Raw genomic sequence first — 22,973 nt, 5'->3', positions numbered from 1 at the left:
CAAAATCACTACACAGGTTATACGTAGTGTCAAATGTTTACCTGTAATCTAAAAATAGACAAACTTAACTGACCTATTTTGTTGATTTGTTTGCGCAAATAATTTAGCGGAACGAAACCCTTGTTAAAAACACATAACAATAAGAATGTTTTCCTTTTTTGTCATAACTCCGTAAGATTTATCGATCACCTTACTAATGAAATGGACCCGTCAAAACGTGATAGATGCCAAGTCCAGATCAAGAGATATTTACAATTTGGAATTTTCTAGTTTCATAGATTGAAAAAAGTACATCCTTTTGGATATCATAATCAAAACTGGGTATGCATGACAAATGATGAAACTATTATCCTCGTCTTTCCAATGGACGAGTCTACTACGTGTGTTGACACTCGACGGTCCACCGTGTTTGCAATTTTATTTCACATGTTTTCTAAATATTGAAGATCATTTTTCGCAATGTTCCTGAAAATTGATAAACGAAGCAACGAAGAGCTGTTTGTTCTTGTTCGTATAATGATGATTTAATGTCATGTTTGTCTATGATGACCTTCCTTTACACATATCAACTGAGCAATAATGTTTGGGACTTAGTTTTAAGAAATGAAGACAAAGTAACATTATGAAAATATTTTTAGTAAGCTGAAATATTATATTTATTTTTTACATGTTTATGTCTTGTAAGATATTTTATTTCTTTCCCGTTTTTATACGACCGCAAAAAATTTTTTGTGGTCGTATATTGGTATGACATTGGCGGCGTCGTTGTCGTCGTCTGCGTTGTCCAAAAACAAATTGGTTTTCGCACTCTAACTTTAGTTTAAGTGAATGGATCTCTATGAAATTTTACCACAAGGTTCAATACCACAAAAGGAAGGTTGGGATTGATTTTGGGGGTTATGGTACCAACAGTAAAGGAATTAGGGGCCAAAAATAAGCATTTTTTTAACTTCCAGACATAACTTGTGTGTTAGTGTATGGATCTCTCCGACATTGTACCACAAGGTTCCATATCACAAAAGGAAGGCTGGGATTGATTTAGGGGGTAATTGCCTCAAAATTTTAGGAAATAGGGGCCAAAAAAGGGGCAAAAAACAAGCATTTTTCTAGTTTCATGACAATAACTTGTGTGTAAGTGTATGGATCTTTTTGAAATTGTACTACAAGGTTCCATATCACAAAGGGAAAGCTGGCATTGAGTTTGGGGGTAATTGAGGAAACGTTAAGGAATTGGGGGCCAAATAGGGGCCAAAAATAAGCATTTTTCTAGTTTCCAGACAATAACTTGTGTTCAAGTGTATGGATCTCTCTGAAATTGTACTGCAAGGTACCATACCACAAAGGGTAGGCTGGGATTGATGATGGGGCTAATTGCCTCAATATTTTAGGAATTAGGGGGCAAAAAACAAGCATTTTTCTAGTTTCAGGACAATAACTTGTGTGTAAGTGTATGGATCTTTCTGAAATTGTACTACAAGGTTCCATATCACAAAGGGAAAGCTGGGTTTGAGTTTGGGGGTAATTGCCCTAAACGTTTAGGAATTTGGGGCCAAAAAACACATTTTTCTAGTTTCCAGACAATAACTTGTGTTCAAGTGTATGGATCTCTCTGAAATTGTACTGCAAGGTACCATACCACAAAGGGAAGGCTGGGATTGAGTTTGGGGGTGATGAATCATAAGGGGGTTCAAAAAATTGGGGGGGGGGATTTTTTTTTTTTCCTTTTTTTTTTTCTTTTAAAATTTTTCATTTTAAGTTGGTTATTTCTGATTTATATTTAAAAGCAAATAATAATGATATGGTAGGAGATACACACCAAACAGGATGTGTAAATTATTATATAATAAGTATTGTGCAATAGCAAGAAATTTTCAATTGCGCAGTATTGCACAATAGCAAGAAATCTTCAATTGCACAGTATTGGGCAATAGCAAGAAATCTTCAATTGCACAGTATTGCGCAATAGCAAGAAATATCCAATAGTACAATATTGCGCAATAGCAAGAAATTGTCAATTGTACAGTATTGGGCAATAGCAAGAAATATTTGATTGCACAGTATTGTGCAAAAGAAGATACTTCGTATAAATTGCTTATTTCTTGACCAATTTCAATGGGGTTCTATTCTTGAATTCTTGGGGTTTTTTAATATGCTGAATCTAACCGTTTATTTAGTTTTTGGATTTTGGGCCCCGTTTTTAAATTGGTCCACATTGAGGTCCAAAGGGTCCAAAATTAAACTTTGTTTGATTTCATCAAAAATTGAATTATTGGGGTTCTTTGATATGCCGAATCTAACCGTGTATTTAGTTTCTTAATTTTTGGTTCCGTTTTCAGATTGGTCTACATTAAGGTCCAAAGGGTCCAAAATTAAACTTAGTTTGATTCTAACAAAAATTGAATTCTTAGGGTTCTTTGATATGCTGAATCTAAACATGTATTTAGATTTTTGATTATGGGCCCAGTTTTCAAGTTGGTCCAAATCGGGGTCCAAAATTAAACTTTGTTTGATTTCAACAAAAATTGAATATATGGGGTTCTTTGATATGCTGAATCTAACCATGTATTTAGATTTTTGATTTTTGGGCCCCGTTATCAACTTTGTCCACATTGAGGTCAAAAGGGTCCAAAATTAAACTTTGTTTGATTTCATCAAAAATTGAATTCTTGGGGTTCTTTGATATGCTGAATCTAACCATGTATTTAGATTTTGGATATTGGACCATAATAGGTGAATGTCCAATTTAAAATTTTTAAGTTCTTAGACCACATTCATTCTGTGTCAGAACAGAAACCTATGCTGTGTCAAATATTTAATCACAATCCAAATGCAAAGCTGTATCAAGCTTGAATGTTGTGTCCATACTTGCCCCAACTGTTCAGGGTTTGACCTCTGCGGTCGTATCAAGCTGCGCCCTGCGGAGCATTTTATTCAACATTTGCGTCTGGAAAGTTGAAATGTTTTAATTAAATGGTTAAATTTAAATTAATTATGATAATTGTTAAAATTAAATCAATAAAGGAAATTATTGCCCTAGCCCAGTTACAAACACTACCAGGGGATAATTTCTTTTTGAGTTATATGTTTCAGCACATGTACATTGTAAATTTGACCCTAACTTTAGCCTGGTAAACGTGTTGTCTCCTTGTGAAATATAAAACATATATAAAAAATGACTTTCTGCTAAAGTCTTTTATTGATATAAAGTTAAAACCTTCTTACTTCTCACTAGACAACACTCCTGTCAGGTTTAATTCTTATATATATGTGGATGAAAAAGTCCCCAAAACATTAACATGGCAGCAATTGCTTTTACAGCCTTTAAGGCTTTGATTTGAAGGATCTGTTTATGCCCTAAAAAGTTTGATTAGACATGATTCATGAGAGATATTAGGTAAATGTAAATAAGACAGGATCCTTATTGCAAATATTACACTAGAGACACAATTGAATTTTGTTATAATGAGCTGCATCTATTCATTCAATGTAAAATACAATGCTTCACTGAGTCATTCATGATTCATGCATAACTTAAGTAAACAAATATATTTTACACTTTGAAAGGTAAGAAATCTTGTATTTGTATATGCTTAGACCTTAAAACTATCACATTGGTACATGTAATTCGCTAGCATTACATGAAGCATACATGTACCTTCAGGTTGTTCAGAAGAATTTTTAAATAAGATAACATTTTTAACTAGACAACATATTATACAGAGGAGAATTTTTCTTCAAAATTTACAATTACAATCTAACTACTTTCTTTCACCAAATTTTAGCAGTTGAACATTAAAAGTTTTCAGTATAATTATATTGTAGTAGATAAAGACTCATACTTGCTCTTCTTCCCAGAAAATTTAGAGACCATGGAAGTTTATTAAATCTATAAAAGCAAAAGTATTTACACATTTGATAAATTCCCTTTATAACCTTATGTTTTCAGTTTTTGTTTCGTATAATAAAACCAAAGAAAGTCTTCTTTATGGCTATTGATGGAGTAGCTCCAAGGGCTAAGATGAACCAGCAAAGAGGAAGAAGATTCAGGTTAGAATAACAGAAAGATACACATTTAATGTTATGGCACTTATCTTCTTATAGTCTTGAGTGAACATTTTTATACATTAATAATTTAATTTTGGATGTAACGCGTCTTTCTATTGGCTGACGTTGTTTTGTGTATCAGCTCATAGACATAATTCTGTCATGTGACCTTGACGTCATCAACGTTTTTTCATGATTTACTCCGGTTTAAATGGAATTAAGAATTAAATTATAAGAAATGACTGAAATATTTTTTCTGTCTATTCGAAATAACATAAAAAATGTGGTGCACACTTTAAAATAACCCGCTACGCGAGTTATTCAGTGTGCACCACGTTTTTGATGTTATTTCTTCATAGACAGAAAAAATATTACAGTCATTCCTTAAATAACTTGGATAGAATGTTCGTTATGATCAAGAAATATCATCTGAAGCTATTTTTTTACTTTCCATAATTTACTGGTAAAGGTTTTTATACGACCGCAAAAAATTTTTGCGGTCGTATATTGGTATGACGTTGGCGTCGTCGTCGTCCGGCGTCGTCCGAAGACACATTGGTTTTCGCACTCTAACTTTAGTTTAAGTAAATGGATCTCTGTGAGTTTTTACCTTAAGGTTCAATACCACAAAAGGAAGGTGGGGATTGATTTTGGGGGTTATGGTACCAACAGTTAAGGAATTAGGGGCCAAAAAGGGGCCAAAAATAAGCATTTTTGTAACTTCCAGACATAACTTGTGTGTTAGTGTATGAATCTCTCTGACATTGTACCACAAGGTTCCATATCACACAGGGAATGTTGGGATTGATTTTGGGGGTAATTGCCTCAAAATATTAGGAATTAGGGGCCAAAAAAGGGGCAAAAAACAAGCATTTTTCTAGTTTCATGACAATAACTTGTATGTAAGTGTATGGATCTTTCTGAAATTGTACTACAAGGTTCCATATCACAAAGGGAAAGCTGGAATTGAGTTTGGGGATAATTGCCCTAAACGTTTAGGAAAAAGGGGCCAAAAAGGGTGCAAAAATAAGCATTTTTCTAGTTTCCAGACAATAACTTGTGTTCAAGTGTATGGATCTCTCTGAAATTGTACTGCAAGGTACCATACCACAAAGGGAAGGCTGGGATTGATTTTGGGGGTAATTGCCTAATCTAACCGTGTATTTAGATTCTTAATTTTTGGTCCCGTTTTCAAATTGGTCTACATTAAGGTCCAAAGGGTCCAAAATTAAATTTAGTTTGATTTTAACAAAAATTGAATTCTTGGGGTTCTTTGATATGCTGAATCTAAACATGAACTTAGTTTTTTGATTATGGGCCCAGTATATATTCAAGTTGGTCCAAATCAGGGTCCAAAATTAAACTTTGTTTGATTTCAACAAAAATTGAATATATTGGGTTCTTCGATATGCTGAATCTAACCATGTATTTAGATTTTTGATATTTGGGCCCGTTTATCAAATTGGTCCACATTGAGGTTTAAAGGGTCCAAAATTGAACTTTATTTGATTTCATCAAAAATTGAATTCTTGGGGTTCTTTGATATGCTGAATCTAACCATGTATTTAGATTTTGGATATTGGAATACCACAAAGGAATGGTAAGAATTGTCTTTGGGAGTTATGGCTCAAACCGTTAAGGAATAAGGTGCAAAAAAGGGGGGGAAAAGGGTTTCCAGGTTAATGGACAATTACCTAAGTACAAAACATAATTTTAAAGGCAGTGTAAGGTTGGTAATTGAAACTCATTTGAATATCTCACCTAAACTGCTTTTAAGTTATGTATATTGGAAATTTGCCAAAAACTTTATTATTAATAAATTCCATTGGAAATTTGCCAAAAACTTTAGTTTAATGAACTTCATTGGAAATTTGCCAATATAAAATGTTGCTGATGAAGCGTTTTTGTTTATCTCACCTAAACTGCTTTTAAATTATGTATATTGGAAATTTGCCAAAAACTTTATTGTTAATAAATTCCATTGGAAATTTGCTATAAACTTTAGTTTAATAAACTTCATTGCATTTTTTCTAGTTTCCAGACAATAACTTGTATGTAAGTGTATGGATCTCTCTAAAATTGTACTGGGGGGGGGGGGGGGGGGGGGGATTTTTTTTTTCCAATTTTTTGGGGTTCATATTTTTTTTCTTCAAAGTTTTTGTAATCTTCAATTGCACAATATTGCGCAATAGCAAGAAATCTTCAATTGCACAGTATTGCGCAATAGCAAGAAATCTTTAATTGCACAGTATTGCGCAACAACACAGTATTGCGCAATAGCACAGTATTGCTCAATAGCACAGTATTGCACAATAGCACAGTATTGCGCAATAGCAAGAAATCTTCAATTACACAGTATTGCGCAATAGCAAGAAATCTTCAATTGCACAGTATTGCGCAATAGGAAGAAATCTTCAATTGCACCGGTTTGTGCAATAGCAAGAAATCTTCAATTGAAAATAAATACAAATCTTTTAACCAATTTCAATGGGATTAATTTAAAGTCTTTAATTTTTGGGGGTTCTTACCTTGTATTACTTTTTTGGATATTGGGCCCCATTTTTAGATTGGTCTACATTGAGGTCAAAAGGGTCCAAAATTAAACTTTGTTTGATTTCATCAAAAACTGAATGATTGCGGCTGTATGATATGCTGAATCTTATTGTGCATTTAGATTTTTTATTTTGGGCCCTGTTTTCAAATTAGTCCATATTAAGGTTTGAAGGGTCCAAAATTAAACTTTTTATTGATTTCAACTAAAATTAAATTTTTGGTGTTTTATTATATGCTGAATCTAACCATGTTGTTAGATTTTGGATATCAGACCATTCTAGGTAAAATGAATGTCCCATTTCAAATTTTTAAGCTCTTTGACCACATTTATTTTGTGTCAGAAACCTATATTATGTCAAAAATTTGATCACAATCCAAATTCAGACAGTATCAAGCTTGAATATTGTGTCCAAACTTGCCCCAACTGTTCAAGGTTCGACCTCTGCGGTCGTATCAGGCTGCGCTTTGCGAAGCATTTTATTAGGGATTATAAATAGTCTAGGGTATGGTGGTCATTATGACCCTAACAGCTCCTCACAGTAATTTGAAAGATATTCACCTTAAGCTGAATACCATGATTTAATTATTGTTTACAGATCTGCTAGAGAGGCAGAAGAATGTGAAAAGAAAGCTAGAGAGTCTGGCGAAGTTTTACCTACAGAGAAAAGATTTGATTCTAACTGCATTACACCAGGTAAGTTAATAAGAACTGCATTACACCAGGTAAGTTAATAAGAACTGTGTTACACCAGGTAAGTTAATAAGAACTGTGTTACACCAGGTAAGTTAATAAGAACTGCATTACACCAGGTAAGTTAATAAGAACTGCATTACACCAGGTAAGCTAATAAGAACTGTGTTACACCAGGTAAGTTAATAAGAACTGCATTACACCAGGTAAGTTAATAAGAACTGCATTACACCAGGTAAGCTAATAAGAACTGTGTTACACAAGGTAAGCTAATAAGAACTGCATTACACCAGGTAAGTTAATAAGAACTGCATTACACCAGGTAAGTTAATAAGAACTGTGTTACACCAGGTAAGTTAATAAGAACTGCATTACACCAGGTAAGTTAATAAAATTATAGTTAACTATTAGATGTACTGTAAACCTATGTAACAAGCTCTTCTGTAACATATAGAAGCCTGTGTATATCGTATAACAAAGGGAACTTGAAAATTAATTTGTATTTAGAATATAGTATAATTTTGCTGATTCTTTGAATTCTTGATTGACCAAAACTGGTGTAAGCAGTTAAAAAAACAAGAAAGAAAATTGACACTTGTAAATAACCCAATAGATAGACTAGTAAAAATGAAAAAACTTAAAGACCACAATTATGTGAGTAGTTGTATTTAACGTTCCATTCATTTGTTATTCTAAAGCTGTTCAACATTGTTTTGAAATTGTGTTATGTTTATTTTATAGATTTATTTCAAACATTTAACCTTCAGTCAAGTTTCTAATGTTCTCATTTTAAAATGTTGTAGGAACAGAATTTATGGTGACACTTCATGAACATTTGAAGTACTTTGCTGCACAAAAAGTATCAACAGATCCATTATGGCACGGGGTCAGAGTATATTTATCAGGACATGAGGTAAGGTATATGAATCCTTAATCCCGTTAATTGGAATATAAGCTTAATGATAAGTCTGACGTCTTAGTGGAAGGGCATGTTAAGATGTACATGTAAATTTCTATGCAAATAAAGACTGATTACTTTTATATCATCATTACATAATGTGTATGTTCCAACATTTACACAGCCAGTTCATTGTATGTTTTGCATTTAGGTTATATGTTAGTTTTTTGATAGTTCATTAAAAATTAGGTATCCATATAAGTCTTCTAGCTATTATTTCTATTGACCTTAAAAAAGTTTTTTGGTTTTATTTTGTAGACTCCTGGAGAAGGTGAGCATAAAATCATGGATTTTATCCGACATGATAGAACCCAGCCAGGATATGATCACAACACAAGACATTGTCTGTATGGGTTGGATGCTGATTTGGTGAGGCTCTCTTAAGGATGTATTCTTCTGAGGTTTCAGTCTCGTTGAAATCCTGTTCGGGAATTATTTCCAAAACATGTAATACAAGTGGAAAATGTCAATGAATATAAAAAATATTATAATCAAACTAAACTCTGTGAAAAAATTGTGTACTTACAATAAGTAATTTTGAGTAATAAAAATTTCAAATTTGTAACCAGTCTGGTTAATGTCATCAGCCAAAATGTTTAGAAAATAGATGAAGGTACAAAGAAATGATTTTACCAAAGATATGTACAACCCATTTCATTTTTTTCTTTTCAAAATTCTTAGATATGTATTTTGTCAATCATTTATAGCAAAGAAGTTGAAATAATATACTTTTTGTTCTAAAAAAAAAAGAGAAAAATCCCAAATTTACAAAATTGACAGCATGGTCAATTTGACACAAAAAAGCAACAAAATTTTGTAAAACTTTCTAGTATTAACACCAACCTATAGTTTTTTTTTAGTTAAATGTATACACATTGGTCCACTTCATCTTTAGTGAAAGTATGAAAAAAAATTTAATTGTGAAATTGTGATTTTTTTCATGATAATAGTACTTTCTAATGGCCGTAGCAAAAAAAGAAGTGCACCACCATATTTTTTTTGTATTCATCAGTTACTTTCTTACAGTCATATAAACCCAAAAATCAGGTTAAGAAAAAAAAATTAATTCTACAAATTTTTGGCTCCTCGGGGGTGTTCATCCTTAAAGTATAAAGAACAAACAATGTATTATACTGTCTGTCATTACATCAACATAAACTGATAAAGGAGTAAAAAAATGTATGTCTGAAATTGTATTTTGTTTATGCTGTTCATTTGGAACCTGTACTTTCTATGATAGCTGTATAATAATAATTTGTTGAGCCATTATGATTTTCTTACATTTATAAAAATAATTACTGTGTATATTATGGATTACAGATGATGTTAGGACTTTCCACTCATGAACCACACTTTTCATTATTACGAGAAGAAGTAAGATTTGGTGGCAAGAAAGATAATAAAAGGTAAATATTATATAGTAACTGACAATTGATTGGTTTCAAAAATCAGAAAAGGTCACATCTTAACCTTAATTTCATGTATCAGGTAAAATTAGAAAAAAATCTTTCAAACTGAATATTTATTTCGACGTAGTTTAGAGCTTTTGCAGAATGTTCTAAATTGTAATTTGTTCTCTTGCTTAGATATGATAACTTTAATTAAAAAAAATCTCTATGACCCCTGTAGACCTCAAGCTTTGTTACAAATTATAAACGTGTACGATAAACAATTGTGAAGTGATATTTTCCAAAGAAGTACTCATACAGTTGGTAGGTTTAACCAGATTTAAATTTTATTTTATTTCAGACCAGCAACACCAGAAGAAACAACATTTCATTTATTACATCTATCTTTGTTTAGAGAATATTTAGACTTTGAATTTAAGGACTTAAAGGTTTGTAGTTGTTTAGAGAATATTCAGACTATGAATTTAAGGACTTAAAGGTTTGTAGTTGTTTAGAGAATATTCAGACTATGAATTTAAGGACTTAAAGGTTTGTAGTTGTTTAGAGAATATTTAGACTATGAATTTAAGGACTTAAAGGTTTGTAGTTGTTTAGAGAATATTCAGACTATGAATTTAAGGACTTAAAGGTTTGTAGTTGTTTAGAGAATATTTAGACTATGAATTTAAGGACTTAAAGGTTTGTAGTTGTTTAGAGAATATTCAGACTATGAATTTAAGGACTTAAAGGTTTGTAGTTATTTAGAGAATATTCAGACTATGAATTTAAGGACTTAAAGGTTTGTAGTTGTTTAAAGAGTATTTAGACTTTGAATTTAACGACTTCAATGTTTGTAGTTGTTTAGAGAATAGATAGACCTTGAATTTAAGGACTTGAAGGTTTGTAGTTGTTTAGAGAATATATATTTAGACTTTGAATTTAAGATCTTAAATGTTTGTAGTTGTTTAAAGATTATTTAAACTTAGAATTTTAAATCTTAAAGGTTTGCAGTTGTTTAGAGATTATTTAGACTTAGAATTTAAGGACTTACAGGTTTGTAAAATGTATAAGTAATGCCAAAAAGACATAATTAACAGCACCTGGTGATGTGGGATGTATATCAATGAGACAGCAACATAATGAATCAATGAAACAAAACAAAATTCCACAAGATTGTATTTTCACTTGCAATAACCACTTGTTATGTAAAACATGTTCTTATATATAAAGATAACACTATTTAAAATTGCCAATGAATTAAGACTCTTGGACATGAAGTTTATCAGGTATTATTTGAATGCACACAGATTAAGCCATTACTTTGTATGTGCATGTGCTGATTGTAGTTTGGATTTATTCAGTGATTTATTCAGTTTATAAGTTGTTGAATCATTTCTGTAACATAACAAATTTTGATTGATTTTTTTTAGGGGAAGTTACCATTTGGTTATGATGTAGAGAAGATAATAGATGATTGGGTGTTGATGGGATTTCTAGTCGGCAATGATTTTATCCCAAATCTTCCACATCTGCATATCAGACACGATGCTCTCCCCTTACTGTGGAAAACTTACATGAACATCCTACCAGAATGTGGAGGTAATTTTAATATGTTGCTTCAGTGGGGGATTTTGATCTAAGTGTAATCACACAAATTACATGTAATCACACAAACTACTTTTCTGTTAATCTGTTTTCTGTGATGGGAAGTGATTGCTATGTTCATTTGTTGTTTTTTTTATACAAATCTTTTTTGTTCTTGGTCATTTCAAATGTATGTGTTTCAGTGTTATAAAAGGTGGACTAGCAATAAAAATGGGTAGGTGTGGGCGACAGTCATAATTCAGAAAATTAAAAAAAAAAAGTAATGTTTTACTATATGGGGTAGGGGTGGATCCACTTATGTATTTGCAGCTTCTTAATTAAAATATTTTACAGTTTATGGAATATCTTTAGTTATTATACATATATCTTTCAGGGTATTTAAATGAAGGTGGTCATTTGAATGTACCAAGATTTGCAAAGTACATGGAAGAATTGAAAAAGGTAAATGTTATTTTAGTGTTCTGTTACATATTGTTCAACATATGTTGTGCTTTATGTATGAGGAGAAACTTATATTGTTAATTTTAGAATTGATTTAGAAACTAGAAAACTTGCCCATGAAATGCTACAAGTGCTAATGAAATTGTGTACAAACAAAAAATTCATTTTAAATATTGATTACCTTTTTTCAAGAAAAATGCACATAACAGTGATTTATATCTAATTTGTTTCTCTTTGAATTTCTTTCATTTCTCTTCCCGGAATACTTTAAACAAATATTCTTTTTTTTTGGTCAAGGTCAGAGAAAACTGTTTGTTTCTAATCTAGAGCTTTGCTAGTGCTCTGTCATTTTATGTTGTTTTTATGCCCCCGCTGTAGCGGTGGGGGCATTAAGTTTTACCCTTGTCTGTCTGTACATACGTACGTCCGTCTGTACGTCCCGAAATTGGTTTCCGTTCTCTAACTTGAGTTTGCCTCAACCAAATGTTATGAAACTTATACACAATGCTTATTACCACAAAACACAGATCAAGTTTGAATTTTGGTGGCGTCACTTTAACCGTTCTAGAGTTATGCCCCTTTATAAATGGAAAAATTGCAAAATTTTTAGTTTCCGTCCTCTAACTTAAGTTTGCCTCAACCAAATGTTATGAAACTTATATACAATGCTTATTATCACAAAACACGGATCAAGTTTGAATTTTGGTGGCGTCACTTCAAACGTTCTAGAGTTATGCCCCTTTATAAATGGAAAAATTGCAAAATTTTTAGTTTCTTCTAAATATCAAGTTATTTTTAAAATTGGAGTTATCTTCCTTTGTCCATGATTATAGTTGAATCAACTACAATCAATGCTTTATACAATGCAATGTTTAATTTTGACTTCCACTGATAAAACACAGATCAAGTTGAATTTGGGTAGTGTCACTTTAACCATTATTGAGTTATGCCCCTTTATAAATAGAAAAATTGCTGAATTTTTAGTTTCTGTTCTCTACTTAAGTTAGCCTCAACCAAATGTTATGAGACTTACACACAAAACTCAGATCAAGTTCAAATTTGGGTAGCGTCACTTTTACTGTTCTTCAGTTATTTTTTTTTCATTTATGGAGTTATGCATTAGTTGTCAGATCTTTATTTGTCTTGATGAATCATCCACATTTTCCTAGGCTGTAGGCAATATGAAGCTGAACCATCTCAATGATAATATCTTACTCTGATGATTTCTGATGGATATATTCAATTTACTGTGTATTCATAATAGTTCGTTTGGTACTGATTTTCGTGGATTTTGTAAATAGAACCAAGAACTTAAATGTTCAACGAAGAATAAAAATTCCTATAGACTTGAATGGAAGCTTTGACAAAACCAACAAAATTAAAAATCGACAAAAATAGGAATTTTCTTCAATCCACGAAATTTGGTACCCACAAAAATAAATAAAATCCACTGAGCTATATACTAAAACTCAAATGTGAATTTATAAACTTTATTTTATGTTTTGAGGTTGTGTTATACAGAATTGATACTGAGGATTCCATTGGGCTTTTCCATTAAAATGTATGTGGGAGGGTATTGTAGATTTCAATATGGTTTCGCTGCAAAAATTAAAGCAGATGTTTGGTTCATAAGTGTACAATAGTATGTCACAAACTGAGTTGATAACTTGTTCCGAGTGACTTACTTTTAAATGAATGGCAGCCCTTGGACAAGAGACTGGTGATATTGTGTAATTTAGTTTCAAAAGATGTAAAAAAGAGAATGTATTGATGAGAGGGAACAAGTTGCTTTCACAGTGTTAATGTAGTTTTTCTTTGATTTCTCAATAAAAGACATATTATATTTACTACCACTGAATGAGCGCTATTTAGTATTTTTAATCAAATTTTTATTTATCTTGCAGTTTGATATTGAAAGTTTTACAAATATGTACACAGACTTAAAATGGTTAGAAGGCAAAAGACAACAAAACCATACAGAGAGTACACCAGTCAAGGTCAAGGTTAGATTTTAGAGAGAAAAAATTCTTTTCAGGATAAATCCATAGCAATTTTTATACGCCCGTTTTCGAGACGTATTATGGTATACCATTGTCCATCTGTCCGTCCATCGTCAACATGTTGGACAATAACTCAAAAGTTCTTTGAGCAGTTTTCATGAAACTTTGATGACTGGTTTATATCTATTAAAATAACCTTCCTTTAGTTTTTTATCATCCAGTTTTGGGACAGTAACTCAAAAGTTCTTTGAGCAGTTTTCATGAAACTTTGGTGAACCTCCCTTTAGCTTTTTATAGATTTCTGATATGACATTGAGGAGTAAAGAAACTTTATTCTTTGAAAAAGTGACAGGTGTATCATGCACTAATGGCACAGCTCTTTATTTAAATACATCCCATGTATTGACAATAATTTTGGAAGTATGGCAGTTATTAGTAAACCTGTGCTTCATTTTCTACTGTAAAATTAATTAAAAAAATATACTGTGATTTATATTATTTTCATAGTGAGACATAATGTGCTTGGTTTTGCTATCTCTCAGGTTCTATAGAAGTGTGAAAAACATTTCACTTAAAACTGTATTTATGTCAGAATGAGCAGCACAGTTATAAAAATCGGAAACAAATCGCCAGTGGTTCTTTCCACAAAAAATCTGAAGAGTAAAAATACTTGTTCGTCTTGCACATTTCAGTATAACTAACGATCAATTTTAATCGTAAGATTTTTTGTGAAAACAGTCAATGGTATATATTTTAACAAATAAAACCCAAATTTGATTCTGCAAAACTCAAATATAATAGTGTTACCTGAGAAACTGTTCCATATAGATAGAATTTCTAGGCATATTTTTTTTTCATCAGTATATTAACAGACAAGTTTGTATTTAACATGTGAACAGTATTTAATAAGACTTTTTATCTGCTTAATTCTGATTATAGACATATTTACACGTTTGGTATTTAGTTGAATTTTGTCTCTGAATGACCATAGATCTTTCTCCGAATAACCTTCTGACGTCATGCAACAAGCAATTTTCAATTATGACGTTTATAATGTTTTGAATTGTGATGCAATATTTTGCAGGAACTTTTGTAGTTTGAAGTAATGGCTGATAAATTTGCATACAAGTGTAAATATGTCTATTGAAATTCTGTCAAAGGATTTGATTTAAAAAAAAAATTTTTGTCATTTGTGAGTTTGTTGGGCATAAAAATCTTATGTCCGTATGTTGAAAAATGAGATGAATATCTAAATTGGGAGAATATCCACAGCACAGCTAAAATAAAATTGATTAATGATGATATTCTCATATTTCTGTCGGAAAAATTTAATAATATACATACATGACATAAGAATACTGAGATTCTTGTATAATTTCAAGTAAGTGCATTGACCTTGTCAGTTCGAGGAAGCAGGTATCCAGTTTGCCCATGAATAATGTAAATGATGTCAAATCAGAATAAAGTAAAATACTTTTTCTATTAATGGAAATGATATGAAACAAGCTTATACAAATAGCATATATTCATGTATCAGCAGTGTGGACACAATAATGAGATTTTATTGAGATTTGAGTTATATAACCTATGGTTACTATCTATATTTGTGTTATCTGACCTATGGTTACTATCTTTATTTATATTTTCTATCTTTATTTGTGTTATCTAACCTATGATTACTATCTTTATTTATATTTTCTATCTTTATTTGTGTTATCTAACCTATGGTTACTATCTTTATCTATGTTATCTGACCTATGGTTACTATCTTTATTTATATTTTCTATCTTTATTTGTGTTATCTAATCTATGGTTACTATCTTTATTTATATTTTCTATCTTTATTTGTGTTATCTAACCTATGGTTACTATCTTTATTTATATTTTCTATCTTTATTTGTGTTATCTAACCTATGGTTACTATCTTTATTTATATTTTCTATCTTTATTTGTGTTATCTGACCTATGGTTACTATCTTTATATATATTTTTAGCCATCAGTTGCTTTACAGAATCAGTTTTCAGCAATAGGTAATAGTAAAGAAGAAGATGGGGACGAGGCTTTATTTGGTGCAGGACCAGGGGCAAGCTCAGGTAAATGGAAAATTTGGATCTATGTTTTTATAAGACAATATGAATTTATATAATAATGAGAAGAATTTAGTTTTCACGATAAACTTTTTGCATCATAGGCTCTTTTTTTGGAAAATATTGTATAGATTTTTTTGGCCTTTAGTATAATAATTCTTAAATTCTTACAGGCCTGAAATAAATTTTACAAGCCTGGGCTGATGGTACTTTGGCCAAGTGTGAAAAATGAACCATCATGTTGACGTCATGTTGTGACCAAACATTTATAACAATGGATTATAACTTATAAATAATATTTAACTGTTTACATATATCTACAAATCAGCGTGAAGATTTGTATTGACGTTCCGAATGAGGTGACCTTGGAAGTTTCATATTTTATATGGTGACTGGTTTTACTGGTAGAATTTGTTTTTTTATAGGTTTCATACAAGTGGAAGAGATGTTTGATTTCAATATTTAAATAAAAAACAAAAAGCCTTTAGCAAGTTTATCATTATTGTTAAAATTCAATAACGAGTGTTAAAATCAAGCAAGGTCTAATTATCATGAGTTATTAAACATTTCTTAACATGGTAAAACTTCTCTTTGTGTGGCATTTTCATCAGATGAGATGTAGACTTATTGGAGACTTCAGTTGAAAGAAATCAACATTTGCCAATCATTGCTCCCTTTGTGCCTTGCTTGTATGCACATGGGGTCCTGTCTTGTTTTCATATTTGATGATGAATCAAGTATAGGATATAGTAGACAACATTGGGAAAGCTAGAAGTACCTGGTTCACAAACTTTTGCCAGAGAAAATATGTAATCCATCATGACCTTTGTCATCATTGAGCTAATGAACAGCCAATGGAAATGTCACAATTTTGTATCACATTGTACAATAGGTTAATCAAAAATAAGGCATTTGTGATATCAATATCTCTTATTCCTATTACTCTCGTGTCAGTGTAATACAAGAAATATCTTTTCTTCATGTGGAAAATAGACAAGTTTAAGAGAATATTATTATTATATCTGTAGAAGAACAGACCAGTCCTGCAGAAGAAGACGAAGAAAATGTAGACACATTTGATGAAGAGTTTATATTGCATAAACGAAATTATTATCAAACAAAATTGGAATTTGAAACTGTTACTGCGTAAGTTTATTGTCAGAAAAAAAAAGAAGGTATTTTTTAAGAGATATTATATAAAGAAAGATGTTCTGCAAATCAAAACTTGACATTTCAGGAAATTTGTGTAGAAAATTTCCGACATTCATATTGGTTTAATTTTTTCCTAGATATTCACATAAAACAACATTATCATAATATACTAGTTTTATGTGATTGGTTGATTGCTTATAATGTCCAGTGGCAAGTTTTGTGAGATAAGCAATGTCAATAAGTAATGTCAAAAAGCAATGTCAATAGACATTTTATTTATCTTCACATTATCAGCACAATTTCTTATTCACTTTATTTATGTTTCCTACATTGTCAAAAATTCAGGACCCAAAATGGCTAGTAATGACAAAATTTGACTATCAGCAACATTTTATTCATATTTAATACATATTGAAATAAAAAGATGTGGTATGATACTTGTATAACATTTGTTTTTTTCAGAGAGGTTTTAAGAGACCAAGCTGAAGGCTATGTCAGAGCCATACAATGGATCTTGCTTTACTATTATGAAGGTGTACCATCATGGAGTTGGTATGTATAGATAAATTTTGACCTTGATAAAAGAAAAGAAGTGGATCCAAAGTGTCCAATTAGCAAGAATGGACTCTCTCAAACCTATTCAGCCACATACAATAAAAAAAATTATTGTAATAAAAAATAAAGAATGGTTACAATTGCCCTTTGTAAGAATTCTTTCAGAATGTTTTATTAGATTTAAAAAAAAAATGAAAATGACAAATCAGAGTTTAAAAAAAAAATGAAAATGACAAATCAGAGTTTTAAAAAAAATGAAAATGACAAATCAGAGTTTAAAAAAATGGATCTGTAACAGACTTCTACATCATTTTGTCTCATTGACAATCATACTACATCATCTTATTTGTGTATTGATATTTATTTCAGGTTTTATCCTCATCATTATGCACCTTACATAAGTGATATCACAAACTTTAGTGACCTTGAGATTGAGTTTGACCTTGGAAAACCATTTTTTCCTTTCCAACAGTTAATGGCAGTACTTCCTGCTGCCAGTAAAGATCTACTTCCTGCAGCATATCAGGTAAGGGAGGTTACTCTTTATACCTTTTGAGTAAAGTTTCATTAACCTTGAGAATTTTGTTACTCTACCAGCACATTTTCCCTTCCAAGAAGTCGAAACACTCTTGTTAGTGATTGTTTATTTTTCTCCAGTTTAAGTTGTTCACATAAAAAAGGCCTAAGCTAGGGTACTTGCATATTGATGCAGAGTACATAAGGATATCTTAGATATCTTCAAAAACTATATGTTAATGCATTGTTGTCTCTTATATGCCAATTTTCTAATTTATATATACAATATCAGCTACCAAAAAGGATTTGATCCCAGTGTCACACCATGGTTACAAAATATTAAATATACCTTTCTTTTATTTGGAAATTCAGCATTGGACTTGTCTCAACCAGAAACATGATTAAACAAAACAATATACTATGAGAACAAATAATATAAAACCAATATACTTACATTTAAATTTTAATTTTCAGCCTCTGATGTTAAATGAAGATTCACCAATCATTGACTTCTATCCTGTCAATTTTCAAACAGATTTAAATGACAAGCAACAAGAATGGGAAGCAGTTGTGTTAATACCTTTCATAGAAGAGGTAAGGGGAACCAGATCACTCTTGTGAATATGTAGTAATACGTTGAAATTTTGTGGTGCAAAGATGGTTATGTGATTATCTTGCATATTTTGATAAATGTTTTTTCAAAAAATAATTATCAAAGGAAAGACATCATGAATTTTAATATTTTGCATTTCTTATTTGACTTCATCAACAAGATAAATACATGTTAGAATATCTTTGCCTGTGAATTGCTGCTATTACAACCTAAACTGTACAACTAATGACAATTGTTTTGTGCAATTTATCATTTCTATTTTATTTTTACCAAGAGTTCTTGTAGAAATGTTAGATGCTGAAACAGATATTTGTGAGGTTGAATTCATGTAAATTGTAGGTAAATTCACCTGAAACAATCTGTTTTAACTATGCAATATTTATTTCATTTACCAAATAAATCAAATAGTTCTAGATACAATACATTATTATACCCCACGCAAAGAGTTGCGGAGGATATAATGTTTTTGACCTGTTCGTCTGTTTGTCCGTCTGTCTGTCAGTCTGTCTGTCAGTCCGTCAGTCCTGTTTCTTGTCATCGCAACTCCTCTCAAACCACACAACAGAATTTCACGAAACCTTTTTAGATAATAAGGACATATTATGTAGTTGTGCATATCGACAGGAAATTACAATTCAATTCTTTTTCAAGGAGTTACGCCCCTTTGAACTTATTTACTTTAATGTACTACTGCAACAGTTTGTCATCGCAACTCCTCTCAAACCACACAACAGAATTTTATGAAACCTTTTCAGATAATAAGGACATACTACGTAGATGTGCATAAAGACAGGAAATTACGATTCAATTTTTTTTCCAGGAGTTACGCCCCTTAGAACTTATTTGCCCAATATACTACTGCAAACTTTTGTCATCGCAACTCCTCTCAAACCACACAATAGGACTTCATGAAACCTTTTCAGATAATGACATGCTACGTAGATGTGCATATCGACAGGAAATTATGATTCAATTTTTTTTCCAGGAGTTACGCCCCTTTGAACTTATTTGCCCAATATACTACTGCAACCTTTTGTCATAGCAACTCCTCTCAAACCACACAACAGAATTTCATGAAACTGTGTAGATAATAAGGATTTACTATGTAGATGTGCATATTGACAGGAAATTATGATTCAATTTTTTTTTCTGATACAATTTGTTTTCTTACACTTATTTTATTCCTCCAATGACAATGTGGAGACGTGGGGTATGTGAGCGAGCTCACTAAGGTTCTTTCATTGTGTCAGTAACCATACATTTTTTAGCACATTATTGGGGCTGGAAGAAAATGATGATCAGAGTTTTTAATGACCTTGACTGGCTATACAGCCCTGGCACGGTCGGCCCTGGCTTGCGCCTTTTTGGGCATTTAAATAATTTGTTATTACCATAAGGTAATTGAAATAATTTGAGTGATAAATAAAAAAAAAAAAAAACCTAATATGATTAAAAAGAAAAAATAAGCAAAATTTTAAAGGATAGAATATTTGCCAGCATGTGTAGAGTTTGATTGCTTTCATTTATGTACTAAAATTGATGCTGACTGTTAAATTTACTGCTCTGACTTCATAGGTTAGATTGATAAGAGCTATGAAAGATGTCGAAAATAGATTGACAGAAAGGGAAAAGGCCAGAAATAAGCATGGACCCTGTCTGTTATATGAATATACAACTGAGGATCAAGGTCCATACCAGTCTTCAATGCCTGGTGTGTTCCCTGACTTAGGAGTGAACTTTGCTTGGTAAGTGGTCCATGATTCTTATAATTAAAAAAAAAGGCATTTTGTTGTTTTTAAACAACTGCAGAATCAATATGTATAATTCTTTTTCTGTATTACAAGCCAGAGCTACATAGTATCACCAATTACATCTGTTTCAGTAAAAACAAGACCATATCTCTTATATAATACATGATCTTTGATAATGTGGGATGTGCTTTCATTTTATGTACTATGTACAGGCCATTCAATAGGAGGCAGTAACCTGTACTTTAACCCACCTGTGCTACTGATATAAAGTACCGCCTGAATTTAGGAATTTTCATATAAGGTATTCATGGAATATACGGAAAGGTACCACCTAATAATGGAAAAAATAACAGTTAACAAGAAAGATAATGAACCCCTGACTATGTACATAGCTAAAATCAGTTGTATGACAAAAAATGATATTGAGAGAAAGTTGAGGTAATTTTTACATGAGTCTTCTGTTGCTTTTCAGTATAAAAGAAGTTTATATGGAAGATTTCTATGTGGAGAAGGGAATGCTGAGGAAAGGACTTTTACCTGATTGCAAATTAGATGTATATTACCCAGGATTCCCTACTATGAAACATATTCCTCATACTGTAAGTCAAGGTCAGATGTATATTACCCAGGATTCCCTACTATGAAACATATTCCTCATACTGCAAGGTCAGATGTATATTATCCAGGATTCCCTACTATGAAACATATTCCTCATACTGTAAATCAAGGTCAGATGTATATTACCCAGGATTCCCTACTATGAAACATATTCCTGATACTGTAAGTCAATGTCGGATGTATATTACCCAGGATTCCCTACTATGAAACATATTCCTGATACTGTAAGTCAAGGTCAGATGTATTTTACCCAGGATTCCCTACTATGAAACATATTCCTCATACTGTAAGTCAAGGTCAGATGTGTATTATCCAGGATTCCCTACTATGAAACATATTCCTCATACTGTAAGGGATCATAGATTTATTCTTACGAGGAAGCTCCGAGCATGCTCGGAGGATGCTCGGAGCTTTTTAAGTAGGCTCTTCTCAGCAGTTTATGTGATAATAATTATCATGATCCATTAAGATGTCAATCAAATCTATAGCACTTCTATAATAAGGAAAGTAAAGCATTATAGAGGAAGCTCAATTAACACCTGTGTAAACATCTGTTCTATTCAAATACATTTTGCATGAAATTTACAAAACTATAAAATAGATTAGAAATTCTTCAACAGTACTATGAAATGCTTGGAAAGAAATGTCAAGTCTTCACAAAAAGTAAAAGTCATTAAAATATTTTCTTATTATATTGAATAACCATTCTTTTTTAATAATAAAAAAATTCTTAAATTTTATAAATAGATTATATAATTTAGATATAGTTTATACTATATAATATGCTACATAAAAGTCATCAAGACACAAACAACAGTCAGGGGGCGATACTAAACAAGTTATTTTTTTTTAGTTACTTATAATTTCTTTGTTTTTAAAAATTATTTAATAACTCAATAGTTATTTTAAATGTCAATAGAAGCATGGACTAAATGTAGTTTTTAAGAATTTTTATATAATTTTATTAAATGAAATTAAGTATTTATCAAATGTGAGATGAGTATAGAGATAAAAGGTTACTTTAAAAATAAGGACAAAATTATTACTTTTATAAATTATTTTATACATCTTTGAAAAACTTAGTACTTATAATTATTATGGAACATATGTTATTGTTTTAGATTACACATTATAAATAACTTCAAGTCTTAATTAAATCACAAGGTTCCATCTATTTATATTTGTCTACCATTAAGATTTTAAAGGAAAATGGTATTTTAATAGTCCCAAGAGGACAATCTTTGACCCAGAAGCGTGGCTTAGAAAGGCAATTAGTGTTTCAGGAGGACTAGTTTTATATTTCATGGGAAAAATAACCAGATGTCTGTGAAAATTTGTTAAAGCTATTAAATAAAATTGAGAATGGAAATGGGGAATGTGTCAAAGAGACAACAACCCGACCATAGAGCAGACAACAGCCGAAGGCCACCAATGGGTCTTCAATGCAGCGAGAAACTCCCGCACCAGGAGGCGTCCTTCAGCTGGCCCCTAAACAAATATGTATACTAGTTCAATGATAATGGACGTCATACTAAACTCCAAATTATACACAAGAAACTAAAATTAAAAATGATACAAGACTAACAAAGGCCAGAGGCTCCTGACTTGGGACAGGCGCCAAAATGCGGCGGGGTTAAACATGTTTTTTTAGATCTCAACCCTCCCCTATATCTCTAGCCAATGTAGAAAAAAACAAACGTACAACAGTACACACAGTAAAACTCAGTTTAAGAGAAGTCCGAGTCCGATGTCAGAATAGGAAACAAAAGAAAATAAACAAAATGACAATAATACATAAATAACAACAGACTACTAGCAGTTAATGACCTGTATGAATGGACACATATAGAAATGATATTAAAATAAGTTACTTATACATGAAATAGAAGTAATATATGATATAGCTTTGTTCTCAACATAAATTGCATAGGTGATTTTGAAAAAAATAATTGTTTAAGTAATGCCCCTAACTAAACAATGGTAATATGTGTTGTTTTTTT

At 31.4% G+C, this 22,973-nt stretch overlaps 1 protein-coding gene across 2 annotated transcripts in view; it reads left to right on the top strand.

Annotated features, from left to right (window-relative positions):
* Positions 1-22,973, top strand: part of LOC127719659 (5'-3' exoribonuclease 1-like) — a 64,821-nt gene that overhangs the window by 4,023 nt on the left and 37,825 nt on the right. For both annotated transcript variants that reach the window (XM_052225888.1, XM_052225887.1), the window contains exons 3-18: positions 3,947-4,047; positions 7,194-7,291; positions 8,092-8,201; positions 8,505-8,615; positions 9,567-9,652; positions 9,996-10,083; positions 11,065-11,233; positions 11,613-11,680; positions 13,585-13,683; positions 15,675-15,774; positions 16,797-16,914; positions 17,383-17,472; positions 17,845-18,001; positions 18,466-18,585; positions 20,180-20,349; positions 20,828-20,954. In XM_052225888.1, coding sequence (XP_052081848.1) covers positions 3,947-4,047; positions 7,194-7,291; positions 8,092-8,201; positions 8,505-8,615; positions 9,567-9,652; positions 9,996-10,083; positions 11,065-11,233; positions 11,613-11,680; positions 13,585-13,683; positions 15,675-15,774; positions 16,797-16,914; positions 17,383-17,472; positions 17,845-18,001; positions 18,466-18,585; positions 20,180-20,349; positions 20,828-20,954 — 1,812 coding nt within the window. The remainder of the gene's footprint in view (positions 1-3,946; positions 4,048-7,193; positions 7,292-8,091; positions 8,202-8,504; positions 8,616-9,566; positions 9,653-9,995; positions 10,084-11,064; positions 11,234-11,612; positions 11,681-13,584; positions 13,684-15,674; positions 15,775-16,796; positions 16,915-17,382; positions 17,473-17,844; positions 18,002-18,465; positions 18,586-20,179; positions 20,350-20,827; positions 20,955-22,973) is intronic.

This window comes from Mytilus californianus, unplaced genomic scaffold, assembly GCF_021869535.1.
Source record: "Mytilus californianus isolate M0D057914Y unplaced genomic scaffold, xbMytCali1.0.p SCAF_11, whole genome shotgun sequence".
Classification (NCBI taxonomy): domain Eukaryota; kingdom Metazoa; phylum Mollusca; class Bivalvia; order Mytilida; family Mytilidae; genus Mytilus; species Mytilus californianus.
This window is presented reverse-complemented; position numbering and strand designations above follow the sequence as displayed.